We start from the raw sequence: 20331 nt of genomic DNA on the forward strand, positions 1-20331 counted from the left end.
TTGAAGAAATCGATATTCCCCGACGACGCATCAAGGTCTCCTTCAGCGGTCCATGGGGTGATTGGGATGCAGTCACAAACGAACCCAGATTAGTGTTTCTTCGCTTCACAATCAACTTCCCAGTTTCCTACCCGAGGGCAATCAAAAGGGAAGAATCGGGCTCCGTTCTTAGCAGGATATCGACTCCTTTGCACATTGAGTTTGAGAGAACGACAGCGGCGATTAGCAAAGAAACCCAAGATGAATTAACGAACAACATGCACCGCATTGCGGAAACCTGCGCAGACCAACAGCGAGAGGGCCTGGAAGCAGTCCTATCATATGCGTTGGGTGAACGAGCTTTGGACGACAGTCTAGATCTAGCCGAAGATAACGACCCGCTCGCAGACCTTGGACCACTGCCTGGCGAGAGCTCTAGTGAGGATGAAGACCAGGAGGGCGAGTTCACTGATGACGTCATGCAGTCATCCCATACTAATGCCAACGTACCGCTGCCGGTTCAGTGTACTGCACGGTTCTCGGTAGATGGATCCCTTGTAGTCGCAAGGATACCCGTAGCAAAATCTATGCCTGGCGCAGATACCTTCAGATTCCAGATTACCAGGAATCTCAGACAGGGTGTTTCGAAGAATGACATCTTCGACTCGTTCGGCCGCTTCACAAATCGTCATCCGGGGGCCTCCGATGACGCGTCGTCGCCATCCTCCTCCGTTGGATCATGGGAAACATCCTCCACCCTATCTTCATCGTCCGACTCCCACCATGCAGGAAATTCGCATATAGGCAACTTCCAGCCACCGCTTGCTTGGCAAAAATCGGCATCCCGCTTCCAATCCCGAAACTCTATACCCTCTTCGACTGGCGGAGGAAAACAGACGACTAAACCTAAGTCGACAGTGTCAATACTATTTTCTGCCACAGAAGACCTGGTACCCAGTAAACGTGAACTCGCAGAGGAATACAGGATCTTTGGACCTGGACCAGTGATTTGCGAGCACAACTCTGAAGTAGCTCGGAAGTACGGCTTTGATGATCTCGCGGATATCTGGATCCTCTGCAAACTGATATTGAGTAATGAGGTGCCTTTGGAGATACTACCTCAAAAGTACCGGAGGGACCAAGTTCTTGTACTCGCCCGAAGAGCTCTTAGGAGAATCAAACGCAAGGATAGTGGGCTGGATCTACAATTCGACGAGGCAGATACCGTGGCCAATCCTAAGCTCAAAGCTCGCGTGAAATGGGGACATCACATTGTCGTCACGTGGTTGATACCATCACTGTTCGACCACTTCGAACGCCTAGCAGATACCCAGATGCTTGCTATGCTGTCGTGTATCTTCGCAGAACCTGCTGCTCGCGAAGGTGTCACTTCAGCCATGGCCAAGATGCGACAATCCCAGCTGCCTATGTCCATGGAAGCACCAGCGTTTTCATTGGACTACTTCCCTTCAGTGGATGCTGCGTGGAGTTTGTTCCAGCCCACAATTTCTGTTCCATCTACGCCATCGCAATCGCGTTTTGCAACGCCGGCCAACGAGTTTGCTTGGCAAAGACTGGCCAAGAATTTCGATACGTACGGCAGTCATGGAAGCTCAAATGGCCCGTGGGGTAGCGACCATGTCAGCTCCGAATCTGTTACGCCATACTCTACTGGTAACACGCCTCCCGCCTTGTCCAGGGCGTCTACAATGAGGAGTGCGCAGACGGCTAATCACACACCATACGGAACATCGCCAGAGCAAAGTCACACGGCGCATAAAAAAAGCTCCGCTGCAAATTTCGCAAGTGCTGTTGCCGCATTGTCGCGTCCTTTTGCAAACGCAATGTCCTCTTCACCTCCAGTGAGGTCACGCATGGACGATCTCTCAACTTCAGCACCCACCAGTGGTGTTACTTGGGGCACAACCACATTCTATGGAAGCGACTCCCATGATCAAAACAATCTCTCAACCTCACGCTCAAAGCACGGCAAGCGAGCAAGCTTCGGACAGTCAGAGCAAGTCAATGTCAACTACATAGAGGATTCAGATTCTGACTACGAGAGAGTCGAGGATGACGGTGGCGACAGACTAGCGAACTCAAAAGAAAGTGGCCCGTCTGACAAACCTAAAGATGGTGTCAGTAACAGAGGAGGCATCAAGGTCACGCTCAAGAATCAAGATCAGTTCGATGATGAGGCATGTTTCAGTAGGCCACTACTAGACACAAGTAAAGACTGGTTACATCGGGCTTGGCGCGAGCAGTATGCTGAGATGCTGAGCCGCTGGGGTTTGATCAGCATACGGGCCGAAGTACTAAAGTTCAACGGCCTTGTGTCATACTTCCCAGCTGAAGCTCCTCGTACCGGCCTCAAACATGGCTCAGTATCGCTCGCACTAAAGACATCCGCCGACGAAAGCGGCGATGAAAAGACATCAAGACATCTATCTCGAGCTTCATCAACACTGGTTCCGCCAACACCCACCACATCGCAGATGAAGCGCACGCCGGGCGCATCACCTCACCACTTCTCCTTCAACCCCGAAGCAATGGAGTTTCAACCTGGAACGATATCTGGCGGCATATCAGAAGAGGGTCTACCGTCTTTCAGCACACTCATTCCAACAGAGCAGTATCTCCAACTTTCAATACCCGTCCCAACCCCAACGAAGGAGCTAGACGAGAGTGTTGCCGGCCTAGACACGTCGCCTGGGCAGAATCGACTGCAACCCCCACCCAGCAGAGCGAGCCGACCCAGCCTCTCACGAGGCACATCAACCGTCTCAGCCGGTTCATCATGGCGTGACGGACGCTCCCGCACCAATATCACTACTACATCCTCCAAGCCCACCAAAACAGATCCCGTCTACAGTTGCAGTATCTGCTGGATCCGCGTCTCAGGACTATTCCACCTCTGCCCTTCATGCGGACACGTCGCACACATGGAGTGCATGGACGACGAGATCGGTATGGACGACGGCGAATGCGTTGTCGGCTGTGGATGCGGCTGTGGTCTCGAAAACGACGATGAGCGCAGCAGGATGGAAGCCTACATTGAAGGAGTACGCGCGGCGAACGCTGCAGGTATCGCATGGGAAGAAGGCAGCGAGTGGTTACCCAGCGGCACTACGACGCCTGCGCTATATGCAGAGAGCGCCTATGGTGACTTCATGACGGGCGGTGTGAGTAAGATGGCGGGTATGAATGGTGGCGAGGAGAAGAGGAAGGAGAGGTTGGGTGGGCGCAGTAATGTGGTTAGTCCTACGCCGGCTAAGAAGAAGAAGGGGAAGAAGAAGGTGAGGGCTTCGGGGTTGAGCTACTATTGACTGTAGGACTACGAGAGGAGATACCCTTTTCTTTTCTTTTCCGTTGGTATCCGGCATTCTAGGCATCGTGGCTATTCTGGCGTTTGTGTATTGCGCGGCTGTCCATTGACGGCCCATGTACAATCTGAGAATGTAATTTTAGCTGCATTTTGCTCAACTGGCCTTGTGCGACTGTACTCTACCCCGCGCCCCTCTACCGCCCTTCACCTTCACTTCTCCCCCGCTTACAACTTCGGTTCTCCTCCGGGACACCACAAGCTCAAACTTTCTTCTTTGAAGGATACTACTTAGATATCTTTTTGATCACTTACCACAACATAAACATCCTCAAGCTTCTCATGGGTTTCTTCAACAACACTTGGAAGACTTTGGACAGCTGGGGACAGGACACTGGAAAGCACGTGGGCGGCGTCGCGCATGAGACCTGGAAACATCTAGACGCTTTCGGACAAGACGTAGGACCCAAGGTTGGTTCTGCTCTCGGAGATGCCTGGAAGCACATGGACGCCTTCGGTCAAGAAGCTGGAAAGCACGTCGGCGGCGCCGCGCATGGGACCTTCATACAGATTCATGCGTTCGGACAAGATGTGGGACCAAAGATCGGACCTGCTCTCGAGGAAGCCTGGAAACAGGCGGATGCTTTTGGTCAAGAGGCTGGAAAATACGCTGGTTTCGCGGCACAACACACGAAGCAATGGATCAAAGAGCACCCCGGAGAGACCGCTGGCATGATCGCCTGTGTCGTTGCCGCTCCTCTCGGTATCGGGGCTACGCACGGCGTCCTACGTATGGTGGGTTTCACGGCTAAGAGAGTTGCTGCTGGTATGCCATGATCACCTTGTCTTCTATTTTACGCACTCGACTGACAGAATTATAGGATCTGCCGCTGCTGCAGTTCAATCTAGTATCGGAAACGTTGCAGCTGGAAGCGCTTTTGCGGTTCTCCAAAGCGCAGCAGCAGGCGGTAGTGGTGCTACACTTGTCAACGGCGTCGCTGCGGGCACAGCCACCGCGATTGCTATCGCTGCTGCGGCTCCTGGCCTCATCAAAGCTATGCAGGAAGGCAAGGAGGAAGTCACTGTCGATGGTATCACGTACGAGATCGAGGACAAAGGAGAGGTAGATTCCTCGCCAGCAGATCAGTAGAGTGGCTGTGGGCTCAGACGGTGATTGAAGAGTGTGAAGATGCTTGGGCACTACATGTCGCTTGAGACTCACACCGCATGTTTCCTTCTTGTGAAAGACGACGTAGAGATACGAAAAAGCTTAGCCTCTTACTGTCTTGTGTCTTCTGTGCGCAGTGCAACCAAAAGAGGCCGGCTCCAAGTAGGTCTGGTCTAGACTCCCTGACGTAGAGTTCCCAAAGCGAGTACGTTCCTACTGCGTGCTCCACGGGATCTCCCACGGCTTTGCGTCGCTCCCGAAACAAGGCTGAGCGCTTCGTGGAGCGGTTCACGGCCGGCTGCAAGGGTTCCGAATGTGGATAGCGTCGATGAGGGGGCCTGCACCACGATCCCAGCCAACGGCTAATACCAACTGTCAGCCGTCGCACAATATACTGGACTCGAGTAGCTACCGCCGCATATCACTGAGCACAAGACCCTGAAGAAGAAAACTCGCGATTGCGCAGAGTGAAGAAAGATGCTGGAACCGGACCCCACGCGTGATTCGCGAACCCGATAGGTAAGGCGCTAATGACTAGCCGTGCATCTCCCCAGCTTCTTCTCCACTTTAGATACCGCTGCCTTCCTGCTTATCTACCAAACCTCCGGTGATTCTCCTCGCTTCTGCGTAGCTAGTCAATTGTTGTTTTGCATATGATATCTCGGGCCGCCGACAAGTTCGCCCAGCGACCGAACGCTCGCACCTTCCGCGGCAGATGGCTGAGGCTATCACTGTTTCGTCATCCTCATCCGTGCTGAGATCATCCGAGACTGCTTCGATCGACGTCAAGCCCGCTAAGCAGGTGTCATCTGCATCATCTTCCGCGAAGAAGAAGGCAACCAAAGCTTCCGATACCTCTGGCGTCACCAAGAGGAAGCAGTCCAAGAGCCGTAATGGTATGCTTCCCCTGCGTCAACTCTTATCGCTCACATGATAAGCGTAACTCGACTTGTTTCCACCTGGGACTGCACTGATTTCTGTATAGGATGCGTTTCCTGCAAGGCAAAGCGCTTGAAATGTGACGAAAGACATCCTTCATGCAAGCAATGCGAGAGACGTGCAATAACATGCGGCGGTTACGCCAAAGATTACAAATGGAAGCACTACGATGAGTTGAACACTACGAGCAAAGCGCCCATCAATCCACGTCAAGGTTAGTCTTGACACAGCCATACTGATACGCATCTGACAGGCTTAGGCCCGACCCTCCAAACGCCAACAGCTGTGTCTTCGCAATTCCAGGGACAGTACGGTCTCCAGGAGTACCAATGCACCTTCGGGAACCCGCACCACCCTGGGGTATACTATTCGCCGCACCAACACTCATACCCTTTCACACATGGTCCGCCCATACAAGCAGTCTTTTCACATCCTCCCTTGGCACCTATGGGAAACTTGTTCACTGTCCCGACGACATCGCCATTCATCATCTCTCAGTCAATATCACCAGTGGAGTCATATGCGCCAGGTTCTTTCGAGCCGTTTGGCATTATTGGAGCCGAAAGTACGACTACTGCACGGGTCAATACGAATACTGACTCAAGCCTTTCGTCAGGCCAATCTCCCCGAATAGTAGACCTCCTACTCCCAGGAACAGATCTAAATGTGCCACCGGAGGAGTACTCTTCCTTTGTGTCTCAGCATGAGGCTTTCTATCAGCCCTCTGGTATGACGCCTCCAGCGCCATTGGATGACGATGTCGATGAAGAAGTTGTACGCGATAAGATCGACGAGTCTGCAGCTTGCGTGATGTGGCTACCATCGCCCACGACACCAAGCTCATCAGGCTCTTCCTCGAATTCTCCCGACTTCAAGATTCCGGCCCAGTTGCATTTATCTATGGCATCGGCGGAGTCACTCACACGGCGTTATCATAGGGACACGTGCGGCGTACTGTCACTAAAGGACGGGCCTACTGAGAACCCATGGCGGACTCTCATCTGGCCTCTAACGAGGGATTGTCCCGCACTCTATCATGCCATCGCATCGATGACCTCCTTCCATCAAGCAAGAGATATGCCTACTTTGCGCATCCAGGGTATAGATCATATGCGGAGCGCCGTACATGCATTGGCTGCTGGACTCCAAAACATGCGTGTCGACGCAGCTATATCAACTACACTTGTTCTGGCCTTCGCCGAGTCTTGGGATCAGCATATCAGTACCGGTATCAACCACATCAAAGGAGCTAAGATCCTGATCAATCAAGCCCTTATGAACCATCGTCTCATGCCAAAGCAAGGCGAAGAATGGGCTCGACTGAAGTTTCTTTGCAACACTTGGATTTATATGGACGTTCTTGCTCGCCTTACTTCTGCTGACGAAGACGACGCATACGATGTCGACAATGTGAGAGAAAGCATATATGCTGCTGGAGACACCGACTCTACTCTTGACCCGTTGATGGGCTGCGCGCACACGCTCTTCCCTATCATTGGCCGGGTCGCCAATCTGGTGAGGAAAGTGCGGAGATCCGATAGCAACGGACCCACCATCATATCGCAAGCAGTACAATTGAAATCTCAACTCGAGGAATGGACCCCGCCTTCTCACATTGAAGAGCCAGAAGATGAGACAACAAGCCCGCAAGATGCTATTAAGACTGCGATCGCTTATCAATACGCAACACTGCTCTATCTTCACCAAGCTGTACCCGAGGTTCCGTCCCAGCCACCCAGCGTGCTCGCAAACAAAGTACTGTGCGCCTTGGCCACCGTTCATCCGCGCTCACGTTCGATCATCGTGCATATCTATCCTCTGATGGCCGCTGGCTGTGAGATGACTAAGCCGGAGGATCGGGAATGGGTCAGAGATCGCTGGTCTCTGATGTCTACCAGAATGAAATTGGGGATCATAGAGCGATGTTTGGAGGTCACGAAAGAAGTCTGGAACAGACGCGACAATCATGCGCTTGAGCGTACAACCATGAATATGGAGCACTTGCGCAGCGACAGCTTCTCATCAGACGCATCCATTATTTGCGAGAACGACGCCTATCCTGATGATTACGAAGTCGATCGCGACTTCGGTTCACGAGAAATACCGTACGGGATGCCGATACCGTCTGGTACCACAGACCCCCGGGATTCGGGAGTAACAGTCAAAAGCCGCTTGCATTGGTTGAGTGTTATGAAAGAATGGGAATGGGAGGTCCTCCTCGGTTGAACCACAACCAGGCCTCCAATAATGTTTCTGAATTTACCAGCCATTCCAACAGATCTTACATATGTTGTTCTCTCTTCGGAAACTTGATGTTCGCATTTCAAGGTTGGGTTTGCTTCGTAATGCCTGTTTTTGGAGTTGGCGTTGCGAGGTACAAGGTGCGAAACTAGCCATATCGCTCAACAATGTCCAGAATCAGGCTCAAGCGGCATTCAATCTCGGACCAAAAAGCCCACTCGGAGGACTCATATCTGACGCTCCAGCACGGCATTAAGACACTCAATGCTTCCAGCTTATTGCCGTAATACATATCGGCCTTACTCCATTGGACCTTCATTCGCATCACACTGAGCCGTCCTTTTGGCGATAAGAAGTCAGTCCACCAACTCTCAGATATCAACGACTGTACTTCGTTTCAAAACGGCCCAATCGAGTTCACCGGTCTTGTGCGCTCAAACCATCGCACATGCGTCACCCGGGCGGCCAGTATCAACGTGCGCGCACGACATACACTACGTATTCCCCTCGAGGTGGCTTGCATGTTGATAAACTTTTCGAAATTAAGGCACGTCGTTATAGGCTACAGTACTATAGTCATGAATACACGGGCTGTCAGATAGCAGCCACAGACTGTAGTGCCTGCTGTCAGAGCAGCCAACCGCCTTACAGCGCAGAGGTGCTACAGAACGCATGATCCATGCTTGGAAGACCGATGATAGAATTTGCAGACACATCTAATGCAACTAGAGTTGGTTCAGTACGTCGATTATGCGACTTATCACATCCTACCGCAAGGTCCCGTCTGTGGCTTGCATTCCAAGTCGTCGTCATCCATGTCAGTCCTCCACCCAAGGAAGCTAGTAAGCTGCAGCCGTCCGATGCTCAGCGGGCGTCTACATGAGCAACAGAGCTACCATGATCCCGTGATCATGCTGACCAGGCATGCGCCGCCAGGGTCGAGTATTGGGTCGTTGCGCAAACAAGGTACAGCTCGGCCGATGTAACGTTGGATGCTTTCGGTATTCTCGCTTGACTGCCGCGACGACCAAGCGCCAGACAGTAGGTATGACGGAAGAGCGGACTGAAGATACCGCATGACGCTATCGCAATTCGAGACACTTTCCCTGAACACACAGATCAGTGGCCTCCGATTGTGTCTCGCCACAAAACAATCCCACATCAAACAAGGGTCTTAGCACCCCAACCAAGCAAGCCAGCTCAACCGATCCAGTTACACTGCCACCTAAGGCACACGCATCATGACCAGGTTATTGATACCATTCAAATAAGGCAAACGGGGCAACTAATCTTCTATGGATACAGTACCCGTCGTCAATTCTTACTTCGTTCGGAATACCCTGCAGCATGCAGATCATCTGCGCACCTACTCGGCAAAAGAGCCGAATGAGCACAAAGACGGCGGCAACATACATCTTGGCATTAGCCATATATGCAGGTACATTCTGTTTCGGAGTCTCGGAGACCAAAGGCGGGCGATGACACAACAAAGACAGGCGCCTGACAGCCCACTACGTGTGCCACGAAACACCAACACCAACAGGCATCAACCTAGTCGACCACGCTATCGTAGTTTTCGAGCGACTCAACAGCGACACAGGCGTTTTTATGTGATGTGCCTGAGGAGCATTATTGGTGGCGTCCAGCACGGAACAAGGATTGACCCAACAGCAGTACATGACGGATCATGTGACTACGCGATACATTGGTGGCGTCTTTCGCCTTACGTGACACGTCGGATTCATCTTGTTGGGAAGTGAACAGGAGGCGCAGCGGACTGACGTCGAGGGTGTTACTGTGAAGTGTGCTACGGGCATTGCAGCATGGACAAGCGGGGCTTTGATGGAGGCTGCTAGCGTTGAGGGGAGGTAGAGAGAAGAGCACGAATAACGAAGAACTCGCAGGCGAAGATATGGACGAAGAATAGATCTGAAACACTGCGAGAAATGTACAGTGCATTATGTAAATATCGCCTAGCCCGACTACTATATGCCAATCACCACACCATACCATTAAGCCGTATCACCTACATCTACACCCCAACATCAGCGCCATCATCCGCCTTCGCCCTCGCCCTAACCTTCATATTAACCATCATGATAGTCTCAACCCAGTCCCTCCCCACACTCTGCTCAACCTCCAGACGCTCCTGCAGCTTCTGGATGCGCTTATCAGACTTGGCCTGCCGACAACGCAGGAAGTCAATGGTCTTATTCTTGTCCTGAAGCTTGGCCCAGATCAAGTCGTCGACGTCTTCTTGGGTCGGGGACTGTACATTGGCGGCTTCTAGGGAGAGCTGGTGTTGCTGCTCTTCGGAATCAGCTAGTTGAGCATGACGATCGGTAGCGGTGTCTTGTGCTCCGTCTGATTGCTCGACTAGCTGGGCTTCACGATTACAATCTTTGTCCTGTGATTCTGCCAGTTGCTCGGTCAGAGTCTGGAGCTGCAGTCCAAGAGCCTGGATAGTCTCATTCGTAGCTTCAGCATTAGAGCGAAACCTCTCTTTCAGCTCCACAAGCTCGCTCTCCTTCGCTGTGAGCTCTTCAGAGGTTTGCTGGAAAAGCAGTTGGTTGAGTTCAGACTGCTGCATCAACTCTTGGTTGCGGTTTTGTAGGCGAGTGTTGATCGCAGCCAGGTTGTCGTTGTCTTGACTCAAGGATGCGAGAGAGGGTGCCAGGGAAGGTGTAGCAGAGCCTGTGGGTGAGCCCATGACGGAGTCGTTGCAACGGAACCGGCTGAAGAAGCCGGCTTGTTGGGGCTTACATGCCATTGGGGCGGACATGATACTAGGTTTTTAGGTGGGCGTGATGTGCGTCGAGGGATTTCTGCAGTTCAAGACGCCGAACAAGTGGTACTGGGAGGACTACAATGGCTCTGGGATTGAGCCTGTTGCTGCTACTCTGGGATATGTATGCGGTACTTTGAGATGTAGTTTTATATACAAGCACGTAGAACATATTGCATTCACAATGTCAAAATCACAAAACCACGAAGACACCACTGTACACACACCAAGTAGACATGATATGCGGCACACCACGCGATGGAATTTGATGCCAGAAGGTCAATATCTATCTACAAAAAAACACAAAAAACAAAAACTCGGAGGGGGAAGAGGAAACAAGACGGGGCATCAGAATAGTACCAAACCACCCAACCCATCTTCAAACATCTTTGAAGATGCCAGACCAGAGTTCCTCTCCAGGCCGAAGCACGACCCTCTTGGCAGGCACAATGTGCGTCTGCACAAAGATGCCGTTCACCTCATTCGCCATTTTCTTGCCGAGGATTTTCAGCAGGGCGGCGTTGGTGGTTTCCAGATCTTCGATCCGGGCGGCCGCAGCCGACTTTTCTTGAACCAGCAGCTCGACAACGTGCCGATACTGCGCTTCGATGCGCTTGAGTTCTTCGGCCGCGCGGCCGGTTGCGAGGGCGGGGTGCTATACAAGTGTTTTGTCAGTGCTGATCTGAAAACGATAGAGGGGCCGGGAGGTACTCACGTCGCTCACGACGAGGATATCCACCTCGGCGGCGGCGATGTCGGCGTCGTGGTGACCTGGGAGGTTGGTCTGGTGAGACATCGTTAGTGTATGTAGTAGTCTCGGTGATGTTTTGCAGAATGTTTGTGAGGTGTGAAGAGGATGTATTCTGCAAAAGAGGTTCTGGCGGCTGAGGAAATAGAAAGATGGGAGGCGGTTGGACAGTTTATATGCTACGCAAAAGATGGGATGGTGAGGGTGAATGAGGAATTAGAAGTCGAGGTGAAAGAGAAATGGACTCTCGAAGACGGTCAATTCGGGCTATACAGAGCTATTATGCTGTGCTCTCTTGAGCTATTCGTATGCCTATTCGTCTTCACCTACGACTCTTGTCTTCTTCACTCGTCCTTCCTCCCAGTATGTATTCATGCGCCCTTCTGTACCAGCTCCGTGACTTGTTGTTCAATGGCCTTGTCGTCCAGGCCCTTCAGTGACAGCTTCCGCTCCTTTCCGAAGTCTATCCCAGATTATTAGCAGTGCTCTCGTATGTCGTTCTCGGGTGTGACGCACCGAATCGCGCATATACGGTGGGCTGGGTGTTGCTGGCTTCGCGGATCATAATGGGGATGGATGGGTTGGCCTTCTTCATGGCGGGGTAGCTTCGCATGAGGAAGTTCCTGTCCAGTCGGTCAGCGCGGTTCGCTCTATCCTGCCTGTCCTGTCTATCCTGCTCTTGTGCAATGGCGTGCGCGTTGGGTTGCGCTCCTTCACTCGGTTGTCGCATACCTTGTCGCGGCGCTGTGCTCGCTGGTCTGGCAGAACAGGAACCTCAGCTCCTTGAGGCCGTTTGCGAATGCTTTTGACGCCATGGTAGGGACCGGTACTGGTGTGCGGGGGTATCAATCGGTGTCTGTCGTCACTGGGCCGGCAGCGACATTCAATGTTCGTCAAGCTGCCAGACGCACGCCTTACCGCTTCGGGCCTAAAGCAGTCGGAGCACCCCCATCGATAGTCCCGGATTTATCATCTCGTGCTTGAGCCCGACATCGCGACGGCTCTCGCACACGACACTCGCCAAGGCCTCGACCTCGCTCTCGACGCCCCAATTCCTGCTCCCACTCGAATCGCCGACCTCGAGAGTCCAGGACACAGCTCGCCATCATGTCGTTCCGCCCCGGCTCCCGCATCTTCAGCTCCTTCCGACCCTTCTTCCAACGCGCAAATGCCCGCCGCCATGCTTCCACAGCGGGCGCTGAGCCCGCCGGCTTCCAGAAGTTCTGGAACAGCCCCATCGGTCCCAAGACAGTCCACTTCTGGTATGCTACCTCGAAACCACCTCCATCTTTACCCGCAATGCGCTGCCAGCTCCCCGCACTCTCCGAAGCGCATCCGCATCCGCAGCAGCAAACACCCACCTCCAAAACCCACCACACCCCACCCAAGCCATCGCACAAGTGCTAACACCCCAACAGGGCCCCAGTAATGAAATGGGGCATGGTCCTCGCCGGCGCCTCCGACTTCTCCCGCCCCGCCGAATCCCTCTCCTTCACCCAGAACTTCGCCCTCATGTGCACAGGCGCCATCTGGACGCGCTGGTGCTTCGTCATCCGCCCCAAGAACGTCGCGCTGGCTGGTGTCAACTTCCTCGTCTTCTGCGTCGGTGCCACACAGGTCGGTCGCATTTACATGTACAACAAGAGTCTGGAGAACACCGAGGGCCAGGCCAAGGGCGAGATGCTGGATGTTAAGCACACTGCTGAGAAGGCGGAGAAGAAGGCTGAGAAGGCTCTGAAGTAAATTACGACTGGGTGAAGATAGGGTTGAGAGGTTGGAAAGTGGATTCCCCGGCTGGAAAGCTAGGCGTTGGGTGCGGGCAGATGGGAGGATTGAACGAGCTGGGTGTATATCTACTACGGAATCATGTTGGAGCATATGCACCAGCGTGTTATTATGACAATGATTCCTTTGCTTTAAGTAGCAAATAAAGAACGATCAGAATCCTTCAGCACTCGAAATTTTCGCGTGTTCAGATTTTTTTATAGCTCTACAGTCTGTCTTGCATGCTAACCATGACTCTCCACTGAGCGATAGACATGTCGGGTCAGGAGCATGCTCTTTCTCAGAGTCGAGATCAGTAGTTTATAACGCGTTGTTGAAGTACAGTGTTTCCGACAGACCGAATGACACCAGCGCGCAAACGCACATGTCCAGCCTAGAGCTGTTGTTGCATCCTGTCTCATCTCCTCCACTTGCGCACCTTGTTCTTCAGCCCAGCACCCAGATTACGCATGAACGTGTAGCAAGAAAATTCCCGCATGAGATCGCGGAGAGATTTCTCCTCCCCGCAACGCGTAACCTCCCCATCCTCATTGCTGCCATCGACACCGGACTGTTCGGGCTGTAGGAGAGCAACTTCATCGGCATCGCTGACTTCGAACAGCGCGTCGGGGCTGAAGATGCTGAGTAGTTCCATCTCTAGGTCTCGTTCAACATCTCCCTCTTCAGCAGCTCTAATCTCCCCGACCACTCCATCTCTCTCCCACCCCTCGAGCGGTAAAAGAGCATGGTGAAGATCAGCGCAGTGTTGCAAAACCACACCGTCAGGATCACGCGGCTCGATCACAGGAGACGGGTGTCTGAGAGATCCTCCATGTCTTGGTGGATCGCGTCCCAGTGCCTCGAGCATGAAATTGAGACAAAAGGCTTGTCTGACCATGACCATACGAGGTACTCTCTTGATAGCATCGGCGGTCACCACGGACGGACTAGGTGCCACGGGTTCCCTTCGGACGCGGTTGGTGTACCTTCGGAATCTGCTTGGAACGTGTATGCGGGATCGTGGAGGTGGGATGAAGGGAGAGAGAAGAGAATTGCGGACTGTGCTGAGCGAGTCAAGGCTGACTGGAGGAGTTGCTGGCAGTTGTGTATCGTCTGCCTGGCCTGATTTGGAGGTGTATGGTGCCCAGTTTTTGAGTAGACTGACGACGCTGTCGTCTCTGGATTTGGTCTTCGAACCCGAGCGACCTTTAAAAGAACCCTCATCAGTCGTGATACTGTTCCTAGGTCTCAGGCTTTCGTCATCTGAATTATCAGATTCATCGCCATCCTCTATATCGCTCAACACGCGTACGAGTCCGCGGCCTAATCTCAATCAGCCCCAATACAGCATGTCAAAGTTGAGTCAGACTGACCAAGAGGACGTGGAGCAGGAGGTTGCGCTGGTGCGACTTCTGGTTCACTTCTCCAGATAAAGTTGTATTCACAAGTCCTACAAGTCTGAACCGCGTGTCTGGAAAATTGGTATACCGTCGCTCCACAATTAGGACATATCCTACGGTCCAGGTAGAATCTGCCACAGCCGCGCATATGGCGAGCTCGCCGACCTGCGTTCCCAGGCATGATTGAGATGTCGATTGACCCGTAGTCTATATGCTGTGTGTTTGGATAGGTAGGTGCACCTGCTGGCGATGTTTTTGCGAAGAAAAAGCAATGCGTGAATACTTCAAGTGCTGGCCTAATGAATGAATGCCGATGGTGAGGATGAGATGAAATGACTGCTGCATCACATTAGAACAGTCCAGAATCAGGTCACGCTCTGCATACCTTTGATGACGTTGTCGATGGACCCCGATGCCAACAGATGATAGCGATAATGCTGTAGCGATAGAGGCGATGACTGATGAGCGGAAAGTTGTGGTGGAAGAGTATAGCAGATGCCACCTTGAAGGTCAAAGACCATCAGCGTGGCATTTCGCACGTGCTCTACGTTCCTGGGAGTTGCAATGGCGAGTGCTTTCTGTCTTGTCGGCGTGTTGGCATGCATCCAAGGTAATCGTGTTCGAGCAGCGTGCGAAGCTCTCCAGGCACGCTCCCACCTTTTACTCAGCCATCCACCTCTTTTACATGTGCTTGATGTCAGACTTCGGTTCGCCATATTCTGGTTCTGCAATGACCCATAGACCCCTAACGAACCAGTCACGATACCTCAACAAGAGCGGGCTTGTTGAATGATAAATACCGCAACCTTCTGAGGGGTCTTCCTCTTTCTCCTCTCTTTCCATGTTTCCACGTCAGGTGAATGCCTTGCAGCACCCAGCACAGCATTCACCACAGCAGTCTCCACAATTACTACACGCATCGCCAAAACAACTTGACATACTCGCAAAACACGCAATGATTGATTCGATGCACCAGGGGCCTGCCAACGTGCAGTCTATCCGCTGGATGCATCGTGTGCAGCAATCTTTCGGCTCGTCGTGCGCAGGTGTGAACTCCTCTGTCTCTGGGTTCATTGGAGCGTAATTCATCTTGAATGCGGGGAGAGTGTGGCGACTGCTGGATGAGTTTGGTGGTAGAGGGTCGGTGTTGAACGAAGGAGGAAGGAAGGATGATGATGTAAGAAGAGACCAGGTGAGCTTGTAAGTCAGGGCCGATGATGTATTTTGTTCGACAGCAGAAACAAGGTAAGATAAGTGACAATTGACACGTCGTAGATATAGATTCTAACGTGATAAGAGCCTTGGTGAGCGGTGTTTGAAGTTTTTGATTTTCGATCCGCGAAAGTTCAAACGCGCTTCGCGTGAGATCAGGCACGCCAGGCCACCCACAGACACACAGCCCGCCCCCCTCGGCTAGCAGCACGTGGCTGTGAGCGCCGCCGATCTTGCTAAGTGAACTCAGGGTAGGAAAACACAGCCTCTGCAATCGCACAATTTTCATCCAAATATGAGGCATGCGGTCTAGGAGTGAATGCGGTGGCTGATTGCGAACACGCGCAGAAAGTGGGTACACGTTATTTTTGTCATGCGCGATCCTCGAATAAGTAACGGACGTGGCAATGGATCATGGGACATGCTCAATGCAGAGTAACAGTAGTATTCATTCACAGTGTGGGTATCTTGTATGCGCGCCCGCAATAATGGCCTGTAGCAAAACTAAACCCCCAACTCCCTGCCCCGAGGACAATGTGACAATTTGAGAAATGTAGCAAAAACTCCAGTGCTGGCGTGGATGAGCAAGTAGTCACGCTGCAGCCTATACTCTGATCACAATGTGGATGCCTAAACCTCTGGCCTCGCGAATGGAGCAACCCAAACAAGTCCTTCCTACACGACTCACGATCGCATGAAGGCCCTTTTCCGCACACCAGGCTCGTGCGAGCAGCTGAAGATCAGACGAAGCTCTGGCATCTAGTACCAACACAGCCTTCTTGTTATTCTTGATTGTCTCCGCTGTATCGCTGTCGTTGCTCCGCGACAGATCAAGTAGGCGTTCCGTAGACTTGGACGTGTGAAGCTCGAACGGCAGTAAGAAGTCAGGATCCAGAACATCGGTGACTGGCACAATCTTGTAGGAGTACGACTGGTGTAGAGGATGCGCGTTCATGGGCTTGCTGCTAGTCGCAAGCGACTCGACTTCTGGTCCGGTGGATGCTTCGTACATCCGCTTTGGCGCGATGTCTGATGCATCCGGTGGATGCGATAGGAGCGGCTCGAAGCCGTGGCTGTTGCGGCGTGAAAGAGTTACGCTATGTTTTGAAGAGGATCTCGAAATTGTTCCGGTGCCAGAGCGCCTCAGAACCTTCGGGCGATGCGTGAACGAGGGAGGCGCAGACGCAGCTGTGGTGCAGGGGAAAGAAGTGACAAATTGAACATCGTATGTCAACGTGATGGTGTGGCTCACTGCATCTCCTCTGGTGACAAACGTCATCGACGGGGCATGGATGTCACTTTCGGTTGGCGGTCCTGTCAAGCTGTCACCGTCGATAAGGTCGGTGTTAATTGGGACCAGTTCCCACTGCGAGAAGACCAAGGAGGGAGCCAGGTACGAATCAGGATCCTGAGGAAGAACAAAGTCCTCGGACCTCAACGAAGCTAGAGAATCGACTGGCGCGATAGCTGACTCTTCGGCGACTGTGTCAGAACCGTCTCTTGGTCGCAACCGGTTCTCGTGCGGAAGCAGTTCGCTGTGAATCGAGTACCAACGGTCGGCAGGGCTGTCGGGTAGCTTTGGACATGAGATCCAGCCCATACACTCTGCAGAGCCTTTGATACACGCCAGAATGCGCCCAACAACGGAAGACTTGCTCCAAAAGGTTCTGTCGCCAAAGGTGAATCCGCCGTACAAGTTTGCTGATTCTCCCAGGTTGGCAATAGCGTTGCTGTCGTTCTCAAGCAAGGTCGACACGAGGAAGTGTGACATGGCTTCTCCGGGGAGCACAAGACCGGTCAGATAAGACCGACTCAGCCACCCTCCGATATTGTAGCTGGACGTGGCATCGTTTTCCGAGATGGTCGATACGGGGGAAAGTGGCATGCGCAGGGCACGAGAATTGTTGCGATTCAAAGCAGGCTTTCCGATATGGCCGAAGTAGCTGTCCAGTTGTTGACCGGAAGCGAGGGGTGTTTGCAGTGGCGTGCCGTATACACTGATGCCGGAAGGGGTGGCCATGTCGAGCAACCTTCCGCTGGGTGACGCTGGTGTGGGTTCCTCGGTCTTGTGTTGCTCTCCAAGCTTCCGAGCTAAATCCACCGAGACCACGTCAAGGCTAGGCCATTGCAGTGTCTTCGCAAAGTGAAGAAGCCCAGAGAGCTGTCTGGATTGATGCTGTGGAAGTATGATGAGGTCGGACTGCGGTATTTGGGCGTGAGCGCCTTGGCTTAGCAGTGACAGTAGTCCACGTAGTTTGGGTTTGGGTGAGACTGGCGCATCATTGCCTCTCATGATGACGACATTGTCGAGAAATCTCCGCGCGAGCACCAAATCCCAGTCAACCTTCCTCGTCTTGATCTTGAGAAACCCTTCGATATCCTTTGCGTCAATCCGAAGTCGGATCTCAGCGTCGGTCGCATCTGCATTCGTGAAGGCATCCAGTCGAAGCAGCAACTCGCAAGCCAAGGTGATCTGCAGTAATAGTATCTCCCGCTCTGTCCATAGGGTTTGATGATCATGCTCGGAAGTTGGCTCGGGTTCACTCCACAGTATTTGGCCAAGCCTTATCCTCCATTCGACAAGGCTGAAGTCGTACCAGACACCCTTCAGTCCCAATACCCTGAGTAGGGCCACGATTTGTGTCTGCAAGCCTGTAGGGTCTTCGGTAGAGTCGTCGTAGCCCGGAGGGGTAAGGAACTTGGTGAATAGATTCGCGTACAGATCTCCAGAGCTTTGGTTGTTGAGGATCGTCATGGGCTCGGGGCTGTCTTGGAATGCCTCGTACATGTCCTGGAACTCAGCCAAGCGGTCGTATATCAAATTCAAGTCCACCGAACGGATACCCAGTCGCTCAGGAGTTGCCTGCATGACGTCCTTATTTCTGGCCGACTCAGCGGAGTCTTGACTTGACTGAGACTGGTCCAGCTCGCTGGCCAGCGTGTCAGACCTTGGTAGCTCGAGGAAATGCGAGAAGCCAACAGTCCCCGGCTCGATACCCTGGGCACTGACCATGCTCGGCATCTCCACCACGTCCACCTGATAACCATTATACTGTTTCGAAGTCTCGGGTAGCTGTCGGGTCTTGGATGATTGTTCGTGTAGGGTCGCGGCTGAGAAGGCGGGTTCGGCAAGTGGAACTGTATCGGAAGCTTCCTTGAGCACAGCATCGGCGTTCCAAGGATGAGTGACGGTTGGTATGTAGCGACTGCCTGTCTTTGCGATGCCAAACTGCGGGGCCCCAGCGAAGAGCGTGCGAAGCTGGCCCTCACCAAGAGTCTCCAACTTGTCCTCCCTGGTCTCTTGCGGTGGTGTAGGTACGCGATCTGGCTCCAGTTCTTCTACGGGCGCCATGCTCTCATGATCGACTGCGGCACTCGGTTCCTCTTGGGGTATCACATCGAGTGTTTGTGGAGGGGGTGATTGCGGGGCAGCGTTATCGTGCTTGGGCGGTGCCTTTGTCGGGAAGTTTGCTATCAGCTTCTTGATCATCGTGCGAGTATCGTGACGATAACACCACAGAGAAGGAGCAGGTGACATACAGGTACAGCGACTTCACCCTGGCGCTGTGTTTGCTTCTGCTTGAAGGCCCTGAAGAACTTGAGGACGCGCTGCCGCTTGCTGTCCTTCCGCAGCAGCTTTCCGGCATTCTCGTCAACCATGTCGTGGTGCAGTCGTCGCAGCATCGTGGCGGCCTGCAGCAGGCAGGCGAGGCATACCGGCGGCGGACATTATAAGGGGATAAGGGGACGTCAACAAAGCTCAGCAGGCTGGGCGCGACACAGGCTGCACACATGCACGTCAAACATGGCAGTCATCCCTGCACTTACAGGCGCGCACGTCTCGATGGTTGGTGCGAGGCCGCTGCCGGTCCCTGTCCCGCACATCAGCCTGGTCGATCAGACGAATCCGCGGATGACGTCCAACCTATCGCCCCGCTTAAGTGGCCCTGCATCACCTGCACCTCTCACGCCAGGCACTCACATTCCTGTTAGCAGCGCGCCACTGCGCCTACACGACGCGCGCACATCAATCAAACACTCACAGCCCGTTTGCACTCTCCACGCCGTCGTCTAAAGGCCGTTGTCTATGACGCTATATCGGTCCGCTCGCCTCCAGGTTCCAAGTCCTGTTCAACGGGCCCGTGCCAAGCTTCTAGAACGTGGACCCGGGTCGGTCATTTCCGCGTCTCTAATCTTATCGCCTCCACGACCAACTGCATTCCATGGTGTACACGACGGTGCTCTATATCTACGGCAGCAGTGGTCCGAAAGAGCTCTCTGGTCTTGAGTTGGCTTTCGTTGTTGCACCAGCAGACAGAGCCACCAACAACACTTACTAGGCATCGTTCATGCCCCATTGGGCACAATTCACCCCAATGTTTCATAACGATCGATGGTGAACTTGGCCAATGGGATATTGAATGGACCATATACTCACAAGAATTGTCGTACGACTTAACCTTGTAGATACCTAGGTACGTAGTGTGCAAGGTATCGTTCTTGGTTCTTATTTTATGCGACTAGTGCATTGTCGTTCTGTGACTACTTCCAAGTGTCATTAATATTGTGCAAGTAGTACAGCTTGTGGTTACTACAACCTCGAACCTCTGCGGCTGGTACAAGCTATTGAGACTGCAGTATCTTCAGCAATGGCGTTCATGCGTGGACCCCGCATGTCGTGGTGTCACACAGCAGGACCTCCGCTTTCACCTATCCCGCGCTAGTGCAAATGATGCTTTGTTATCAGATAGCAACACTGAGAAGCCTGTGCGT

The 20331-nt window shown here is 53.0% G+C and overlaps 6 protein-coding genes across 6 annotated transcripts; 2 read left to right on the plus strand and 4 right to left on the minus strand.

The window, feature by feature from the left end:
- Positions 1–6560: 6560 nt before the first annotated feature.
- J4E78_006265 (uncharacterized protein) lies at positions 6561–7634 on the plus strand (the record flags this gene model as incomplete). Its single annotated transcript, XM_049366878.1, has 1 exon — positions 6561–7634. One exon carries the CDS (start codon positions 6561–6563, stop codon positions 7632–7634), a length of 1074 nt encoding a protein of 357 aa, XP_049221584.1.
- Positions 7635–9681: 2047 nt separating this feature from the next.
- J4E78_006266 (uncharacterized protein) lies at positions 9682–10431 on the minus strand (the record flags this gene model as incomplete). Its single annotated transcript, XM_049366879.1, has 1 exon — positions 9682–10431. One exon carries the CDS (start codon positions 10429–10431, stop codon positions 9682–9684), a length of 750 nt encoding a protein of 249 aa, XP_049221585.1.
- A 382-nt stretch (positions 10432–10813) lies between these two features.
- J4E78_006267 (uncharacterized protein) lies at positions 10814–11230 on the minus strand (the record flags this gene model as incomplete). The annotated part of the gene is made up of 2 exons (XM_049366880.1): positions 10814–11089; positions 11150–11230. The coding sequence occupies 2 exons, from the start codon at positions 11228–11230 to the stop codon at positions 10814–10816; spliced, it is 357 nt and encodes a 118-aa protein (XP_049221586.1).
- A 323-nt stretch (positions 11231–11553) lies between these two features.
- J4E78_006268 (uncharacterized protein) lies at positions 11554–11997 on the minus strand (the record flags this gene model as incomplete). The annotated part of the gene is given in 3 exon segments (XM_049366881.1): positions 11554–11645; positions 11699–11898; positions 11915–11997. 3 exon segments carry the CDS (start codon positions 11995–11997, stop codon positions 11554–11556), a joined length of 375 nt encoding a protein of 124 aa, XP_049221587.1.
- A 292-nt stretch (positions 11998–12289) lies between these two features.
- J4E78_006269 (uncharacterized protein) lies at positions 12290–12925 on the plus strand (the record flags this gene model as incomplete). Its single annotated transcript, XM_049366882.1, has 2 exons — positions 12290–12444; positions 12601–12925. The coding sequence occupies 2 exons, from the start codon at positions 12290–12292 to the stop codon at positions 12923–12925; spliced, it is 480 nt and encodes a 159-aa protein (XP_049221588.1).
- A 3237-nt stretch (positions 12926–16162) lies between these two features.
- J4E78_006270 (uncharacterized protein) lies at positions 16163–19218 on the minus strand (the record flags this gene model as incomplete). The annotated part of the gene is made up of 2 exons (XM_049366883.1): positions 16163–19012; positions 19099–19218. The coding sequence occupies 2 exons, from the start codon at positions 19216–19218 to the stop codon at positions 16163–16165; spliced, it is 2970 nt and encodes a 989-aa protein (XP_049221589.1).
- Positions 19219–20331: the final 1113 nt, after the last annotated feature.

Source organism: Alternaria triticimaculans (genome assembly GCF_023758025.1).
Source record: "Alternaria triticimaculans strain BMP 0046 chromosome Unknown scaffold_8, whole genome shotgun sequence".
NCBI classification, from domain to species: domain Eukaryota; kingdom Fungi; phylum Ascomycota; class Dothideomycetes; order Pleosporales; family Pleosporaceae; genus Alternaria; species Alternaria triticimaculans.